At 42.5% G+C, this 18,763-nt stretch overlaps 1 protein-coding gene across 1 annotated transcript in view; it reads right to left on the minus strand.

Annotated features, from left to right (window-relative positions):
* Positions 1-3,654: 3,654 nt before the first annotated feature.
* Positions 3,655-18,763, minus strand: part of LOC131688478 (homeobox protein caupolican) — a 123,206-nt gene continuing 108,097 nt past the window's right edge. Inside the window, exons 4-5 of the mRNA XM_058972757.1 lie at positions 6,129-6,436; positions 3,655-6,047 (exon numbers count right to left, since the gene is read on the minus strand). Of these exons, the coding sequence (XP_058828740.1) occupies positions 5,323-6,047; positions 6,129-6,436 (1,033 nt within the window). The 3' untranslated portion in view covers positions 3,655-5,322. The remainder of the gene's footprint in view (positions 6,048-6,128; positions 6,437-18,763) is intronic.

Genomic DNA, 18,763 nt, shown 5'->3' on the forward strand with positions numbered 1-18,763 from the left:
GTGCGAACGTTGCATAACAATGTAATTTATCAAATAATTTCATTTTTTTCACCACTAATCGATCAAGAAATACTTAACCTTAAGATTGTTTACTTAAGTTCATTAATACATTATTGAAAATTTAAATGGAAAATGAAATTTCATATTTCATGAAGAATCTGTATATTTCCGTTGCTGGGCGTGGGCTTCCTCGTCACGGTTCTAAATATGGAACTTTTCTTTTAAATATATTTTCTGGACAGACCAGCCTATTTTTACTAGATGGATTAGCCAAATAATGCCAATCACCTAGTGAGATACTTGATTAATTCATAGATTACCGTTAAAAGACCTTCAATAAATTATGTTTTAATGGGGAGGGTATATAGCAAATTGTAACATAAAAAACAGGCGAGTGAGCAAGAACTTGAGTCGATATGTGTGATAGATAAAATACATTTGCACGCTCTTGAAAAAAGCTACATTTTTAATGTCACCGTGGTCGTGTCCTGTACACAACCCTTTAATTTTTTTTTTTAGATTTTCAGATCGAGCGACCACTGAAAGCGTGGAAGATTGTAGTCTATAAAAACGAGAACAGTGTCGGTGCTGCCAGCACTGTCTAGGATAGTTTGAACGGCATCAGCTTGCGTGTGATACAAATCCGGATCACTATTTGGCCTAAGATAAACACAGCTAACATATACAGATTGATTCAGGAAGCAAAACGCTTGGCGATTTTCTCCAAGCGTTCAATTCCTGACAAGCTTAGCTGCGAACCTGCGAGGTTGTTCTTTACCGCTATTAGGACGCCACCGCCTCGGCACAGATGACTGGTTGTTGAGTTGCAGTTGCAGTGGTATATTACGTAGTTCGACGAAAGTTCAGCGTTTAATATGTCTTCGCGCAGCCAGGTTTCCGTTAGGACTATGACGTCGAAATCACTAGTAGAAAGCGCTAGATGGAATTCTTATGTTTTCGTTCTCATTCCTCTCACGTTCTGGTAGTAATCGGAAAGCATAGTGCTATAAAAATGTATGGATGAAGGCTACCTATCAGGTGGATGGTAGATCCAACACATAGCGTTGCTGCCAAGCCCAGAAGATCTAGTAAATCGGCCTATATACCTGCTGGGCACTCTTGATAAACTGTGTATTGTGATCAGCGTCGGCGGACGCCCAATTTCATCGCGACATGTGCCGAGACACCTAGGTGTGATAGTCGACGATTGGATAAATTTCAACGGTCATGTCAACTATGTGTGTGAGAAGGCTGCGAGGTCAACTAGCATATTGGCAAGGATCATGCCGAACATCGGAGGAGCAAGGTACATCACGAGACGTCTTCTGGCGGGTGTGTCATCCTCAATACTGAGGTATGGCGCACTGACCGGGGATGCTGCACTGAACTCAATGCGGAACCGGACGAAGTTCACAAGCACGTTTAGCCTAATGGATGTTCGTGACGCGAGCGTGTTCAGAACGATATCATCGGATGCGGTATGCGTCATTGCCGGGATGATTCCCATCTGCATCACTCTGGCTGAATACGCGCAATGCTACCAGCGGAGGAATACACGAAATGCAAGGAGGCTAGTTAGAGCGACGCGTTGGCTAAGTGTCAGCAAGAGTGAGACAACGCGAAAAATGAAGGACCCACCAACTCATACCAAATGTGTCGGTATGGGTGCATAGGAAGCATTCCGAGGTGAACTTAAATTAAACGCAGTTTTTGTCCCGAAGTACCTGCTTCGGTTTGGACATGCTTCGTTACTCGTTTGCCCGGAGTGTGTGAACGGGAAGGAGACACCAGAACAAATGTCTTCGAATGCCTTAGGTTCGAAGAAGTTCGAACAAATGAAACAAATCATGTTTCATGAGAAATTCCACGGCCGCGAACTCTCCGCCGGTGCTGACTAGGTCCACCGCCGGGGACCAGTTGATCAGTACGCGACGTAGCACCAAGCTCGGACGTCAGGCTTTACCGGTATCGCCGGTCCCACCTCAACACCCTATCAGGCTAAATTCGCCGCCGGCGATTAGAACGAGTAGATCGTGTCGGATAACTAGCAATGGATTGTTTTGGTGTCAGTAAACCTGAAGCTACGCTCCACTCGGAATCGCTAGCCCGTTGAGTAGGCTGGGTCCATCGCCGGGGACTGAATCGAGTAGAGTGGAACGAAGCGGGGAGCAAAATGGCTCACGAAAACGAACATATCGGGAGAAATTTACCGGCGGGATATTATCCTACTGTGAAAGATTCACCCCCGTGGCTGGGTGCTAGCTAGCTCAAAGAAACGGGTGTCGGTGTCGGGTGAAATTTCCCTTTCGGGGAACTCTCACTCGGAGTGGGGTGAGTTCACCGCCGGGGACTACGCGTGATAAGGCTGGGAGCTAAATGACTCACTGAGACGAGAGCTAAATGGAGATGTAATAGATGGAGGCAAGAAGCACGAGTTGAAAGTTTAAACAAAACTCAAAAGCACAACGAAACGAAGTAAGGTAATAAATTACGTAACGCAAAAATTGCTCAAAATTGTCTCTCTCCTCCCTCCGTGTAACAAATTGTCACAAATTTATCTATCCCCCCTCCCCTATTACGTAACAAATTCTTCAAAAAAAATATTTTTTTCGGCTAATCATCTAGTTTACTCCCCTTACTTATTATATGTCACAAATTGTCATACCCCCCTCCCCCCTAAAACTTTACGTAATTTATGAATGATCCCTAATATCTTGATGTAGTTATGTGGGGAAGAAAGGCGAAAAAAGTGTAAGGAGTGCATTTAGTGCTTAGGCCCGAAAGTGAATCATTACTTCCACACAGTGCTAATATACTACAGGTCAGGATTTCTGGAGATTTTTAAACCTTAGGATTTCTGGAGATTTTTAAACCTTCTCAATAAAAAAAACCTGGAGAGATATGGACCCGGGCTATTATATTAGAACCTGTCGTTCGTTCCGAAAGTGTTGTGAGTCCGTAATAATGGCAAATGGGGCGTCGATCGATGATTAACATAGTTTAAGACTGAACTCTTTTGAATAAATTATAAAAAAACCAAAATTGAAACTTTCTGTATTCTTTAAATTATTTCATTTTGGACTCAAAGTGTTTAACAATCACAAATTAAAAGAAACATGGGTTTACTATGAAATACTGGTAGTTGTGTTTTTCTCTTATATCTCGAATCAAGTTATTTGAAGTTGGGCCGCACTTACGTTGACATCCTTGTTCATAACCACGTTTTTTAATGTGGGACCACTGTGTGTGTGTCCCTCCATATATCGGATTAATTGCAACCGACGGCCATGTTTATAATAAGTCATCTCAGAACAGTAATAATTCAACAAATTCGTAATGGAAATTGACCCAAAATACTCCATTTTTATCAAATGTCTTATCAAATGTTGTGTTGTCTATCCATGTCCGGACAGGAAAAATCTGAACCCAACCATGTTCAATGAATTCAGTTCTCATCATAAATCAAGGTTCAACAAACAAAACCAGTCAAACCATTCAGCTTCAGCAATAATACGCCCAATAAATTGCATTGGATTGGATTCACTTACCATTTTATTCAAGATCGACACCCTTCAGAACATCCCAAACGATGACAATTTCTTTCAAAAACATATAAAATACACAAGAACCATTTTTCTATAATGTTGACTTTTTCATTCGTCATTCTCTTTATTGCAACTAGTAACATTACGATTGGTTTTCTGTTGTTGTCTCTTGCCTTCTTGTTCAGTATGATAATTTACAGTACAATTACTTTAATTCATTACCTCAATAATATATAAAGTTTAATTTTCATATATACGATTTCCACTTTGTTTTAGTTAGTCAAATTCATTTAAATGTCCTCATTTTACAGGGTGTTGTAATTTTCCTGCACTTGAACACTCAACGCTTATTTCTTATTACAAAATAAATAGGATGGTTAAATAATTCACTAACGTTAATTTTATACAGCTTTACATAGGTTGTTGTTCTCGAATTTGCTTATGTTTGTTTTTTTTTTCTTCCTTCCTGCTTCAGACCTGCTAAACCTCTACAAGTCTCTTCAGTAGTCTACATCTTGAATGATTGTTAAATTATACAAATTACTGTGCCTCTTCCTCCTACTTGGGTTTTCCATACATTGCTACTTTTTGAAGCATTTGGTAGCACTTTTGTTTCTCTATTGTGGAAGCCTCGAGAAGATGGCAAACGCTATTTTTTGAACTAGTGAAATGGCTTTAAGTGAGTTCCCATGATATGTTCTTATTTTTCACAGTTTCTCCGAATAAAACAAAAACCTAAACGCAACGGCCAACTACCAGAAGGTGAGGAAACTAAGTGATACCGTAAATTGACTAAGAGTAGAAGGAACGATTTCTTGAAAAAAAAATTCGCCCGATAAATGAACGATACACGATCGAAAAGGAATAAAAACCGTCGATTCGTCGCGTTGCGTTTTACTTCTTATCAGTTATTATTTAATACATTTTAATATCACATACACTATTTCCTTTATCTATAGTTCTTTATTTACAACACTTTTGCTTAAATGTTTCCATTTATTATTTGCATTTATACAAACATTTTATTACAATATACAAAAAAAGTTCCTTTTTTACCGAAAAAGAAAAGATTCAAACTTTACTGCGTCCGAGCGCTTTTTATAGACACAATAAACTTAAATTTGGACGATACAATTTTGCACTGTTCTCCCTTTCCTCAGCCGAAACTCCGTTTTCTTAAACGCCTCTTTTATCTCCTCCGATTTTTTATGACTAATTCGTTGCACTTCAGTATTTCTTTTTACCATTACATATTTAACTTTTTGAAACTTATCGAAAACAAGAGGCAACCGCTTGCTTTGATTACCTCTCGCCGGTAGTAGTGCGTCTCGCACACAACCCATCGTTTGGCTTTGTCTGTGGGCGATTTTGCCGTCGGCTTTTGGATTTTGCGCGACAGCCAGCGGCGAAGCAGCGGAGTATCAGGAAAAAAGTGGTTTGTTTAGAACTGAAATAAACACGCCCGGGGTGTCACATAAAAATTGCCGAAATTCAAGAACAACGATTGTTTATTGATTGCGCTTTAGCAGTATTCTATTTCAAATCGAGTGGCGCTTTCCTTGCTGCTAATGTTTGCTTATTGTTTAGTGATTCACCATTTTGCAACGGAAGCAAAGAGGAGAAAAGCTGCAAAGATTTGCTGGTCGATCGTGATGGTTTGAGAATGGTAAAAAAACTCATAATCACATTCATCATTATTGTCTGATTGTTTTTATTTTTTATTTTACGAATTTAGAAACTATGGCTATGGTTAATTCTCTTACTTGATTTCCAGATGTCATGGTTTGGTCACGGATATAAGCTTTTCGGTATGAGGTGAGGAAGGGGTGAGATTTTCTGGACCAGAGGATGTACTCGAGGCAGGTGACGCTCCTGGTTGGGGTGCCATGTTTGGATTGCTGCTGGTGGTGAGACTCAGTGGTGCAAAGGGAGGCCCACTGCCGGACGCTTTGGATATCAGAGGATTGATGCCGACGGGGATTCCGTTATGGGCTAGCGTTGCTCCGAATGTACGCTGGTAGGATTCCAGCAGCGATACTTCCGGTGAGCTTGCTGTCAGGTGTGGGCCGTAAAGGTTGCGGTAAAACTCAGGCCTCATGTAGGGATGATGATGTAACGGATTTAGACCTCGTCCGGCCAGCGGTGTAATTATCTTACCCGGTGAGTATCCTGTTGCCGTTGGTGATGAAGATTCGGAGTCTTTATTCTCCTTGCTGGCCATGTCAGCTAGAGACCATATTCTCGGCTTGCTGGGATTTGTACTGCCACTAGGTGTGTGATTGATTTCCGGGGTAGTTCCTATTGAGGCTCGTAAATGTGGCGGAAAATGGGAGGGGTGAAGCAGCGGATGTCCTGGCATGGGCCTATCGTAGATGTCTGGAGAGTTTGGCCCGCTGCCGTTCCGAGATCCATTCCAATCGCTGTTACTTGGTCGATCCAGCATGTCTAACCGTGAGGGTCTATCGCCATCTTCACTCGATCCTGTACCGGAGTCTTTGGAATCTGTAATAGAACACGAAACAGGCACAATTTTACCTCTCTATCCACATTGAACACAAGGATTTGCGTTTAAAAACTACTCACCTAAAATCTCCTTATCGTCCTTCAAGCTCTTGTTATCGTCGTCGTCATCGTCCAGGTTAACATCGTCGTCCTCTACCCGATTTCGGGGTTCCCATGTCATCTTGTTCTCCTTCTTCAGCCTCCGTCTCGCGTTCGCGAACCACGTGGACACTTGCGTGAGGGTCATTTTCGTGATTATCGCTAGCATAATCTTTTCGCCTTTGGTCGGATACGGGTTCTTTTTGTGCTCGTTCAGCCACGCTTTCAGCGTGCTTGTGGTCTCGCGGGTGGCGTTTTTCCTTCGCGCTCCATTCAGATCCATTCCGTAGCTGCAGGTTCGATTGGTGTAGTGGAATGAGACAAAAGGTGGGGGAAAATGATTAATTTTCAAGCTAGAACCACTAATTGCACAATATTGTGTTAGGTGAATGGCGCCGAGCGAGAAGCGAGTAGAAAAAAAAAAAATGAGAAATGACCGTGTGGTATGAAAATTCATATTCAATTCCGTGGTTTGGTTGTTAGAGCGGTGAAGATGGAGAGTGAGTAAGCGAGTAAGTGAAAAACTTTCTATAATTTCCAACAGCCGCTACCGGCAGTTTTCGGTCATTCTGTGGTGTTTCACCAACAGAGAAAACCGTAATATTGTGGTTTTGTTTGTTCGTTCGGACTTTTCGACTTGCTGCCTGTGCTGTTGTGGCCGAAGCTCTGAAAAGGCAAAATTGCCAGAACATGGAGCACCCTGTGTCGAACACGCAGATAACCCATCCCGCGAAAACATAATTGGCCTTGGAAGGTGCGGCTTTGTGTGAGCAACAAAAGATACGAATTCATCTATGTTTCCATCGTTGTTGGCGAGATGGCCATCGACGGTGATAATACCGTGCCGTATAACTTTTCTAGCATATGGTATTCCTGTGCTTTCTTCCTCAGTGGCCATACAGCACGACCGTCGGTTAATGGCTGAGAATTCAATCAAGTAGGCATTGATAAAAGTGATTAACTCCGCGGTTGGTCCACATTTAGCGTTACTGGCTTTTTAACATCGCCTACTGTGATATTCGATCCAGCTTCTGGCATTTGGTGAACTATGATGTGCCACGGCGAAGTCACGCCTTGGGCGCCATTCCGTTTTATTTTTCTCTGTATGTCGTGATATCCGTGGCATGATATGGAAAAGAACAACGAACTAAAAGAACACCATGTTTCCTCCAGGCGTAACAAGCTTGTTTTCTGTTTCTACCAAGTTATCGCAAAAGTTTTATCAGCCTTCGTCTCTGCTTGGTTAGCTGGAGCATCGCAATTTGGTTGCGACTGAAGTAGAGAGCGAAAATTCACACATTTTCATGGCGGCGGCGGTGGCGGTCGAAAAGCGCCCTTTCAAATTGACTGTGTTTTCTTTTTTGTGGACACCCCGAGAGAAATGGAGGCAACAACAAAAAATCCTGCTGCATCCGAGACAAACAAGACAATCGAGATTTGGACCGCTGCCGCCGCAAACAAGACGCCATGTTGAATGTTTCTCTTCGGTTGTTATCATCTTGATTGTATACTTACGACAAGGACAACAACGGCGAAGTGAAACGAAACAGAACCCCAAAAGAAGGTGGAAAGAACCACAGACTCGATTTGATTCTCAATTGAATAAACATTAAAGCAATTATCAAGCCAGGCATGAATTGGTTCGATGTGGTGTGGCTCACAAAAACCACGAACATGGAAAAAGAGCAAATGAAGAATTTGCTGCTCTGGTTTCAACAGAACGCGAAGCCAGATGAATGATGTATGAAAAATCATTAAAAGTGCTTCTCTCCTGTCCGCTTTCTTGCCGTAGGAGAAGACGTGTAAAGTATGCCTACTCCATTTTGGTCTTCACTACTACTAGGCAGAAACAATCGCTCTGATTCACGAGAAGCTAGCAGTTCTAGAGGCTCGAGCAGAATCGCAGACGGCCAAAGAATCGTGTGCCGCCACATCTAAAACACAGGCAAGCGAATGGGAATGGAATAGAGATCTTATAAAAGGAACCTGAGAGCGCGTAAAAGTTATAATTTAAAGCGCTGTTTCTCCGCCCCAATCATCGTCTTTTCGCACTTTAAACCCAATAATCAAGTGTTTAGTGTTCTGTTATGTTACCAAGCACTGTTGCTTTTTGCCTTCCGAATCCATAATAATCGGGTGCTTTTTTGTCTCGGCGCTCGAAAGAAGGCGGACCAGAAAGCACCCGTTTTCGGGCTGTATACCCGGTGCAACATGTGGAGGAAGGCAAGTGGGCTACTTTTTCATAACTTTATAATGAATGGTAATTATAACACATAATCGTCTATCCTCCAGTGAAGCGAGCTGGAGCGACCCGCGCTCTCGCCGGGTTATGGTTTGGGGTGGTCTGGGAATGCTGCCAGCACCGCAGCGGAGCTCTTCGTACAGGGAAGCACTTTGTGTTTATGCGTTTAAAATTTAAAAGCATGACGAACAGGCGAGACCAATGATTTTGCAAATGAAGCGAGAAAGTGAAGTAATTTGAATGCATTGCTGACGTAGAAAATGAGGGAGGTTTGTTTGTCACTAATAAATAGGACCGATTCTGCCGTTGCCGGAAGGGTTTCGGGATGACTTCGTCTGTTCTGCTGGCTGTTTCCGTGGATGGTCTTCATTTGCATCCGACCTTTCGTATCTTGAATTTGTATTTGAGTCTTAGCCTTTTGCCTAGCTGGTTGTTTTGAATCGGATGCAAGTGTCAAGCCTAGTGGAAAGTTTCGATGTGTCCGTCATGTGTCTGTTAAAAACAAATAAATTTCAGAGGAAACGATCCAATACTTCGCGATATTGGGCGAGGTAATAGATCAAAGGCGTTACCCCAAGCTTGCTATGTACCGCCAAATGCAATCTTGTGAACTAGTAACGGTTGTCAGACGTCTAGTCATTTTCTACACGCATGTACTTACTTCATAATGAAGCCATTACATGCCCATTGTTCGCCTAATAGAATAGCCGTCATTCGAACGAACAGACACATACACACGTTTGTTAAAGCGCGACTGCCTGACGCGGCGTTGCGCACACCTTAAAAATGTTTCTATTAAAACTTCATAAATGGTCATCTTCCTGTCACACTGCCGATTATTCGTAATAATTCAGTCGATTTCTTCTGCCGGTCGTTGCTTCGCTTCTTCCGTCGCGAATGTCAGCAGGCTGCGCTTTCGACGGTATTTCTAATGTTTTCCTTTTTTGCCACAAGTGTCATATTTGGTTGAAAATGGAACGTGGAATGTATGCACGGGCGTGAACATTTATGTAAATTTAAACTTTTTTGAGTGATACAACAGCAGCGAAAAACGGAACACCAAAATCGGAGTTTGGCTTAATGGTATGCAAAATCGATCAGAGCATACTTTATCGTTATTCGATTTTTTATTGTTATAATAAGGTTTTATGAATGTTTTCAACTAGTCGTTCATGTTTTATTCCATGCGGCCGAATAATTTACCGTTGGTAGTGCGAAGAAAAGTATTGCACGCACCTGTTCTTCTTGCCCAGTTGCAGGCCCATTTGAACCTTTTGGGGGTCTTGAATTCCGCTCCTATATTTGATTTATGCCCTGTCCGACCAAAGTGCTGTGTTTCTGTTGCTGCGTGGCTTCATTAATATTCACTACCAATTTATGCGCCTATTTTCAGCTTGTTTCTTGAGGCAAATGACACAGACATGCTCGATTCGTTCCCTCCACGATCGAAGCAAGCGTGTTCGACTGGGTTGGAGTTATTATTGATTCTTCGGAAGGTGCTCACTACCCTTCAGCCTTGTACCGATGGCTGCGTGATGTTGCATTTGGCTAATTGTTAATCAAGTGAATTATTAGTCGGACATTACGACCGCAGATCGTATTTGGGTTACCCGCTTAGCTGGCAACACTGACTAGTCACCACCGAGTACTTCGGAGTAGTCAAGACCACCATATGAACAACAGTTGGGTGTTGCTAGGTTACTAATTAGTTGTAACGCTTCTCGGTGCTCCCGACATCAATCGATATGTAGATTGTATTCGTATCTGACATTCTTATTGACGCAGTCGCACCCAAACGTGGTCATCCGGTCGTTCGAGCTGTCGGCTTCAACAGAGTCACATTCCAATCTAACGGACGCGCGGTGACTTTGCTACATTCGATTCTGGGATTTAACTCAAGAATAACAATTCACCAGTAGATTCGTGACTTTCCTAGAAATCAGATTGAATCACACGCTTCCAGTGTTTGTCGAATGAATGTCGTATTTGTTTGCATTCGGGTACTACATAGGACGTTCTTGCTTGGCAAGGAATGCCGAGGGGAGCAGCGGAAGCCACCTTTCTTGTTTTCGGATCTTTCACCGCATTGCACTTAGCTCCTTTTAGCTTTTTATTACTTATGTAAATAAGCCAAACGATGGAGGCGCTTCTGCTGAAGGGTAAGGCGGTGATGGTAAGCTATTCGAACCGAGTCTAGCGGGAACATAAAACTCGAAGATAAAAGTATGATAATTTGATCATCATGGTCACTAAATTACTTGCTGGTTATTGGGTATTGTTCTGCGTTTAATTACCCCTTTAGACACCGTGTTTCCATCTGGCCAGGTCAAGCGTACATTTTTGGAACCGGAGAGGTTGTGTGTCTATTTTTCGGTGAGTTTTATAGCCACTGGCGTCTAAATGTAATGGGCAATAGAAGGAAAGGGTTCCTCGTCTATGTCGAATAAAGTGCTTCGCTCATTTATATAGTATGAATTCTCTGACATCATAAACTGCCGCTCGAGTTTGTTTTAGTATGAAAGGCTCAAGAAATCGGCCAAAGTGAAATGCTTTCTTTTAAAAAATGATCCGAATGTATAAAAGCTATCCTCCATACGCTCAGCTTAGCTCCCCTTTAAACTGTAATTGATTAGCTTCCGGCCCTGCTAGAACTAGTATTCCGGCATGTAAATGCATATCGAAATACAAGCAAATAAAACATTTCCACGTTCCACAGCCTGCTATGACGGCGGGAGACCGGCGTGAAACTCTCACACCTGACCGGACCTCTCGTATGGGAGGGAAGTAGAAACCAGGCGGTATGGGGGGCAAGTAAATTGTTCACAATTTGCCTTAGACATACGGGTGTAGTTTAGTTGAATTTACACGTTCTATTATGCGACACGACACAGTCTTTCGTATGGACTCATTTTTGCGAGTTACTCGGCAGTCTGTGATGGCTTGAATTGGTGGAACGTGACCAGCTACTTCGATCCATACTGCTAGATTGAGGTTGCGTGGGTGGACGGCGTGCGCCAGCGACCTAACTTGATTCGTGCGCTTTGCACCGACTAAGTGATGTACTTTGACAAATATGTAGGTTTCGCTAAATTAGTACATATTTGTTAATAAACATTACAAACTAATAGTTGTCTTCGCACGGTCAGCTGTCTACTTCCTGGATAAGACCATGAACAAGCTCATTTTATTAGACGTATCATATTAGTTTTACGTTTCTGCTTCAAGTAGCTTCCAGCGTGGCCGATTCCAGGGTCTACTGCTTGGCAACGACGTGTTTAACCCATCCTTATTGCTACTCTGTTCGATTTTAATTTTATTTCTTGTACATTGTCAGCACAAAGAAGGAGCTGCTCCAAAAAGGTTATCCTTTCCCAATGAGGTGAACATCGCAGGAGGCCTTTGTACACACAATTAGCAATTTATGCAAGGCTACACTGCACTAGACAGCAAAGTACTTGAAATTTATTTCGTTGTAAATTACACTTGATGAAGAGCCGTCAATAGCTTGCCCCGATCTAGACGGGATTTCTAAGCGGCTTGATTTGTTGTTGATTGGTGATAGACAGTGGATCTTCACGTCACACTCGACGAGACAAAGCACGGCCGGTGGTCGCGGCTGGTAGTCGAAAATCATCCATCCGCCGAAGCACTTCGCATGTTCGCAATTGAATAGTGCATAAATAAATATCGAAACACATAAATGATAAATAATCCTTCGCAGCGATATCATCTTCATGATTTATCTGAATTTGATTTTCTCGATCCGTGCTCCATCAGCGACAGACGAACCGACGGTACTGACTGACAGTTGGATATTTTCGGCAAACAGACCGTCGAGTTTGGTGCGAACACACACTTGGGCCTGATTCTGTGTCGTTTGTCAGCCGCCCGTTTCGAAAGGACATCATTCAATTGAAAATGTGAAATGCTGAAAAGAAAAAGGCTTTGACACTTTTGTTCCAGTGCCGTAATCACCGGTCGTCGGATATAACAGGAGCGCGAGGCATGGTACAATTGCATTTATCATTGAAGTCAACCTAGGCCAACCAATATCCAGAAGTTTATTCAGTTACTCGCTTGAACCGTTCGTTCAATCGCGCAAATCTATCATCGAGATTGTGACTACCATCATAGGCGGCTTGGAGACCTTTGCCTACGAGCGTGTGCTACAGGGCCGGCGAACGGAGGCAGTCGAAGCGAATTCCGGAGAACGCTCTGTGTGTTGTTCGCGGCTTAACAAAGCGCGCGATGACTTCTAAACAGTGATAAATGATGGTTGATCGAAATCGAACAGTAAATTTCAAACATGACAAATTTTCTGTATTTTGATTGACTTTTGATGGAAAATAATGGTGGAGCTAGCCCGAGAGTGGGGGCGAATCGAGCAAGTTAGATCAATTTAGAACTTGAAATGGAGAAGAGAAATTAATTTAGAACAGAACGCACTAGCAGCTGACAAATGGAGTTTGTGTCGTTTGCACGCCAGTCTGGCACGAAAAGGACGTAATAAAACATCAACCAGAGAGCATTGGTTTAAATTATTTATCAAACACAGCAACGACATTACTCCCGCGGAAAAGACGACAAGCACTTTTCAGTTTTCACTGCATCATTTCACTACGCTTTTAGAGGTTACGAGAAATTTGTATTCAGAAGAAAAAATGTATTCCAGCCCTGTAATTGCTATGTAATATAACACGCCGACTGTGATGTATTGAAAAATGAGAAAAAAAAATCACAGCGGTTGTTAAACAGAGTGAATTTGAAATACGAAAAAAGCATCGCCTACCGAGGACGGCTGGAGGGTAAGGGAAACAACGTGAGTAAAAGGATTATCGTCAATGGAAATTTGCTTAAAAATTCATGATAATGGAAAACGCTTTCGTGTGCGGTGTGCGGCAATGATGCTGATGATGATGATGATGATGAACGAGCCGATGTGCAACCCACCACGTGATGTGATAAGGACAATGTCTGCGCGAGAAAAAATAATTCCCAGTTTGGTTCATATTTCGTACGGCATGAGATGTTAATTACCGAGGGCTAATTGTATTAGAGGTAATCCGTGTTGTGACATAGACAAACAACATGCTATTGACATTAGCAATCAGCAGGCCGTGAGTGGCGTCGGTTTGTTTAGCCGTTGTTCGGGCTTTCTGGGGCCAAGTGGGTGGATGAGAGTAGAGTCTGTGTATTATTAGAGTCCCGTACAGAGCGATGCGCAACACTTTGTGTTTGACAACCACAGTTTTTGCTATAACTTTGAGTGACTTCAACAGGGTTACACAATAAATTCATATGGAGTATTTTTATTGCGGTTATAGAGGTTTTAATCTTATGGAAAAATCTTAAGAAAAATCTCTAGCCCTATGAGCGGGGTTGGAACTTGAACCCAGGTGACCAGCGTACAAGACAATCGATTTACCAACTACGCTATGCTCGCCCTTGTTCATATCGAGTAAATTAGTTACTGCTTCGTGGCGAGCGATCGGAGCATATCCTCCAAGGGCTGCACAATACCAAGACGGAAATATTTGTAAGCTGTACACGGCAAGTGGATCAATCAGCTTGTGTCGTTACCTACGACTAGTAGAGGCAATTATTATCATTTATGTTGGTTGAAAAAAGCATACAAAACAAAAAACAGGATTTTAAAAAATCCGACCTAAGCCAGTTTTGTTTTGTTACCGCAAATTTCATGCACGGAGCCGCAAATCTTGAGCAGAAAGAATTGTGATTTTAGTCAACCATATTGGATGGCCAGAGCCAACATTTCAACATCAGGAGAGTAGGTAATTATTAGAATTAGGATTCTCCGTGAGCTGCCTGGAATAATTAGTTTGCATAACTATATTGTTTGTCTAAACTAGTATCGAGCGATCATTTCCAACCAACCCAGCGAATATTTCCTTTGGAAAACGAATTAGCCCTTATCAGTGCTATCCAAAAACAAAATTTGAAAATCTTTTCGTTCACCAACTAGTATTTTTATTTCCTACGGGTCGGAATCAGCAGAAACCCACGGGAAAAACCTGTTTTAAATCATCTGACTGAAGCTTGTTCGTAACTGGTTCCTGCTAATTACATGTACCGAGCCGCAAATCTTGAACAGTTTTCGTTTTAAGCTCCACTTCTTTGACAAAGTATCTGATCTCGTTAGACGGCTTCGAACGTGAAACTGAACCGAGTGCAAAACAGGGGGTAGCATGCGAGTGCGACATCATTCGTGTATAAAACTCGTGCTGGCTTCACAACATATACGTTCGCTATGTTTGTATGCGATAAAGGAAGAAAGATGGAATGAAAACTAGAAACCTGCTCGTTTCGTGCCGGTCTCCAGTTTCCTGGCGGCCGAATCCCCCGTCTGCTGAGAAAGGCCGCCGAGTGTGTCGGGGCCAGAGCATCCGTCTAATTGGCGGCCGTGATGGAATATCGCGCCGCCGGAATATTGGAGCTGGCAGAAAAGCAGCCTGTGGAAACAAAAAGACCAGGACTATCCCCCGCAGCTGCATCTGGCAATTCGAAATGACGAAGAGCTGAACGAATTGCTCTCCAGCGTGACCATTCCCCACGATGGTGTGTTGCTTAACATTCTGCTGCCCATATAGACCGAAAAGAATTAAGGCTTTTCTTGGTCGGTAAGTAAAACGATACCGAGAAAAAAGCGAACCTGTCCTTTTCAGTGCAACCATTATATTCACACGAAGAGTTTCGATTTCGTGTTCTTTCTCTCTCCTTCGTTGGCGTATCATATTTTAACTAAACTACATCTTTTTTGAAAACAACACGCAAACTTAAGAGACTTTTGGAGAAAACGCGCAGAGTTTTACATTTTCAAAGTGTTATTGCATATGTACTAACAAACCAGTACCGCCGCTGCGCAGACTCAAGATTGGAAATAGTTCAAGTCGGCAGAAGAGAAGGGCTTGTTATGCAATGTAAAATGAACATTTCGGTTAAAAATTCTTAATACAATATAATGATCGGTCCTAAAAAGGACAATTGGGATTGTTTTATTGTAGAAGGTCCACTAAAGGCGAGTCCGGTAAACCAGTTTGATGCCTTTCGGTATGATGGTTGCTAGCTTGATGTGGTTGGCGCACTATTTCGTATCCTCAAACAAAGCGACCAGGTAGGCTTTCTTAGTCTCTTGAGGGGCATTACATCTTACGATCTCGAAACTGAAAGAGAAGCTTGCAGATTAGTAGCTCTTTTGACATTTAATAGCGGCGAATTTCTCGCAGGGAGACACACATCCCATCCAGTGACCAGTGTTGCCACACTTGAATTTTCAGTTTTTTATCAATAACATTCCAACAATATTTTCAACGAAGGTTGAAGATTATATCATTAGATAATCGTGATGGCATAGTATTTTTGATATTTGAATTGGTGTTGATCGGTGATGCGGAGAATTCAAAGATCGTTGGATATTGCTGACATCTGTCGGCATGACATGATTGGTGTAGGTGCAGGTCGTCAATCGGTTATAATTTTACCATGTGTTGTATATGGGTCATTCCAAGTGAAGTGATCAAAAAAAGATGCAAATTTGAAATAGACCTGCACGGATTTGAACCAAATTTGGAGGAATTGTTCATCTAGGGCCAATATATAAAAACCCAAATTTTTGTGTCAATTAATTCACCCCTCGGGTCATGGGAGCACCCCCCGTTTTGGCCATTTGCCATAACCTTGATTTTCTTTTGAACATATCTCCGAATTTGGTTCAAATCTGTGAAGGTCGATTACACGTTCCTTGCTCACTTCGCATGGAATGACCCATATATCAGATTACAAATTAAATCTCCGGATCAACCCAATAGAGTATCGTCTACTATTTTCTACTTTCTACATTCGCCAGATACAATAATTTTAGAAAAGCAAGTTTTCGTTACATGTAATTTATTTTCGATTAATGTTTCGGGAGATTTTACCATCGATATTTCAAAGCAGAAAAATATGAAATGATAAGCTTCGTATAATATCTGATCTTGTAAAATCAATACTTGAAAGTACATGCGTTGATTTTTGCAATATTCAATACATGGCACGTATATTTACATCTACGCCTATCATGTCAGAATCGTATTCATAAAAATCTTTAGAAATTGTTAGCAGTTTATTATAAAACTCATGGGATGCCCTATGGCATAATTGTCTTACGTCCCGCTAATCATGCTTTTGTGCCGAATGCAATTGAAATATTAGAAGTTTTTGAGTTAGAATTTTTTTTAACCTAACTTAGGTATTTAAACCGACGGATAGATTCTAATCAACGTCCCCGAACGGACTGCTTATTGATATCTAATGTACCAAAACGTTTAGCAATGGCGTGCACCCCTTAGCATAAATTCTGCCCGGCCTTCATCATAGTCTCGTTTCTTCTCTTTTCGAACTCCCCAAACGTCATGTCGGAAATTAATTAGTTCAAAACTTTTTGAAATGCAGGTGTGAAATATATAATGACTTCACGGAACACTTCCTTCTGCATCAAACACCCTGCCGGGCTGCCGCCATCAATCGCCGGGCCAAAGGTGTAGCAAGATCAAAAAGGCGCGATAAATTTACGTTTGTGACCCGGAATGAAAGCAACACACACGGGGGAAAGATTGATTTATTTACCTTTTCACATCACAACAACCATTGGCGCGGGAACACTGCACGCTTCCGACGCTTCGGTCGGAGACCTATAACGGACGTGTCGTCGCCGGGGGAGTGATCATTAGCCCTGTCGCCTCACGGAGTTCGGGTTTGCTTGATTTATCAACACTCGCGTCGATGGTCTCATTTGAAGAGCGGCTCAGACTCGCGCGGCGATCCTGTCTTCATTTCACGCCCTTATCGGAAATGTTGGCTGACAGGTTCATGAAAAATTGAAAGATGTTGTTCCAATCATCCGATCGTGGAATGGGTAGAGTCATACCTCCGTCCTGGAGATGTTATCGGATATCTATTCTCAAACAAAAAGCCAGCGTTTACAATCAATTTCATACCAGTGGGCGATGGTGTGGTGGTACATTAGAAACTCCACCATGAGACGATATAGTTTCGGATCACTTGGTTGTTAGCCAGGTGTCCGATCGGAGTCTACCTTTCAACTAGAGCCGAAATCGATATAAGGTGATAAGCCTGTGTTCACAGTAGTTGCCACTTCAACTGACAGTCACCATAGTGCGAATCACAAAACTACGTGGTTGCCGCTGAAGCACGCCCATAACCTTACTGATTATTTTGTCTTTTCCCGGAACGGGTATGGTAGCATTACCAGCGGGCAGAGAACGACCGAATAAGGAAACGTGCGATAAAGATCGTTTTTTAAACATATTTTGATAGTTGGTCTGACATGCATATTTGCTTGCAGCAGCAGCCTGGCCCGCGAGTCGTGATTTTCAATTGTTGATATACCATCGATAAGCTTAGCTTAATTGATCGCAGCACAACGTGTTTTAATACTCGACGACATTCGATTGTTTTCGAGAACGTGCTAATGAATTGTGCCGCTAGGATCGCGCTGTGACGATAAGGATCGTAGATGGGTTTTGCGAGAAATTCGAACACAGTTAGCACCCAATAAAGAGCATACAATGTTCGGGGATCCTCGAACAAACAATAAAGCGTTTCATTTAGTATCATACCGATGCGTTCCTATCGGACCAAAACGGCGGTATGGTATTACTTGGAAATGTCACTGGATTGAATATTAAACGGAATTATAATTCCAATCAATAATTCAACGCCCAGTGCAAACGAAGCTGATAAGTCTGTCCGAGTCGGACTGTTAACCAAAATCGTATGAATAAGTGTCGTTACATTAACTTTATAATTAAGACACTTTTGATGTGCGGCTACACCCGATGTCACCCGAACCGAAAGGTTCAACGCTGCCGGCCCCGAAGGTGAAACAACACATGCATTGACGTTGTCAAATCATTCACGAACAAGGGAGCCAACAAACGATGTAAAAGAAAAAAAACTAACATTTCCTGTCATTAGAATACACATACACGGCGCAAATCGTGCAAGAATATTGCGCGCTTGTTCTGCTCGGCAAGGTACAACCGAAAGCGAATTAGCATACAACGAAACCCAACAAAGTAGGTACGCCATGCTTCGTGCGTGATAGCCGCGTATGCCAAGAGCGAAGCAATATCATGGCAAATCAGTAAATCACTCATCGCCTGCTTTGCTACAGCAGCGCGCTCTGTTGCTACTCTTGTAGCTAGGTGTGATCGTCTCGATCGTTGTCATCGGCACCGACTTGTGCGATTTCGTGGAGCAATCCAAGCAAGCATTTTGTTTGAACAAGTGTTTCCTCTTAACAACCTTGCCGTCACAACGGCGAAGTAGTCCGCTGAGCTATCTGTGACAGCAT

This window comes from Topomyia yanbarensis, chromosome 3 (genome assembly GCF_030247195.1).
Source record: "Topomyia yanbarensis strain Yona2022 chromosome 3, ASM3024719v1, whole genome shotgun sequence".
NCBI lineage: Eukaryota > Metazoa > Arthropoda > Insecta > Diptera > Culicidae > Topomyia > Topomyia yanbarensis.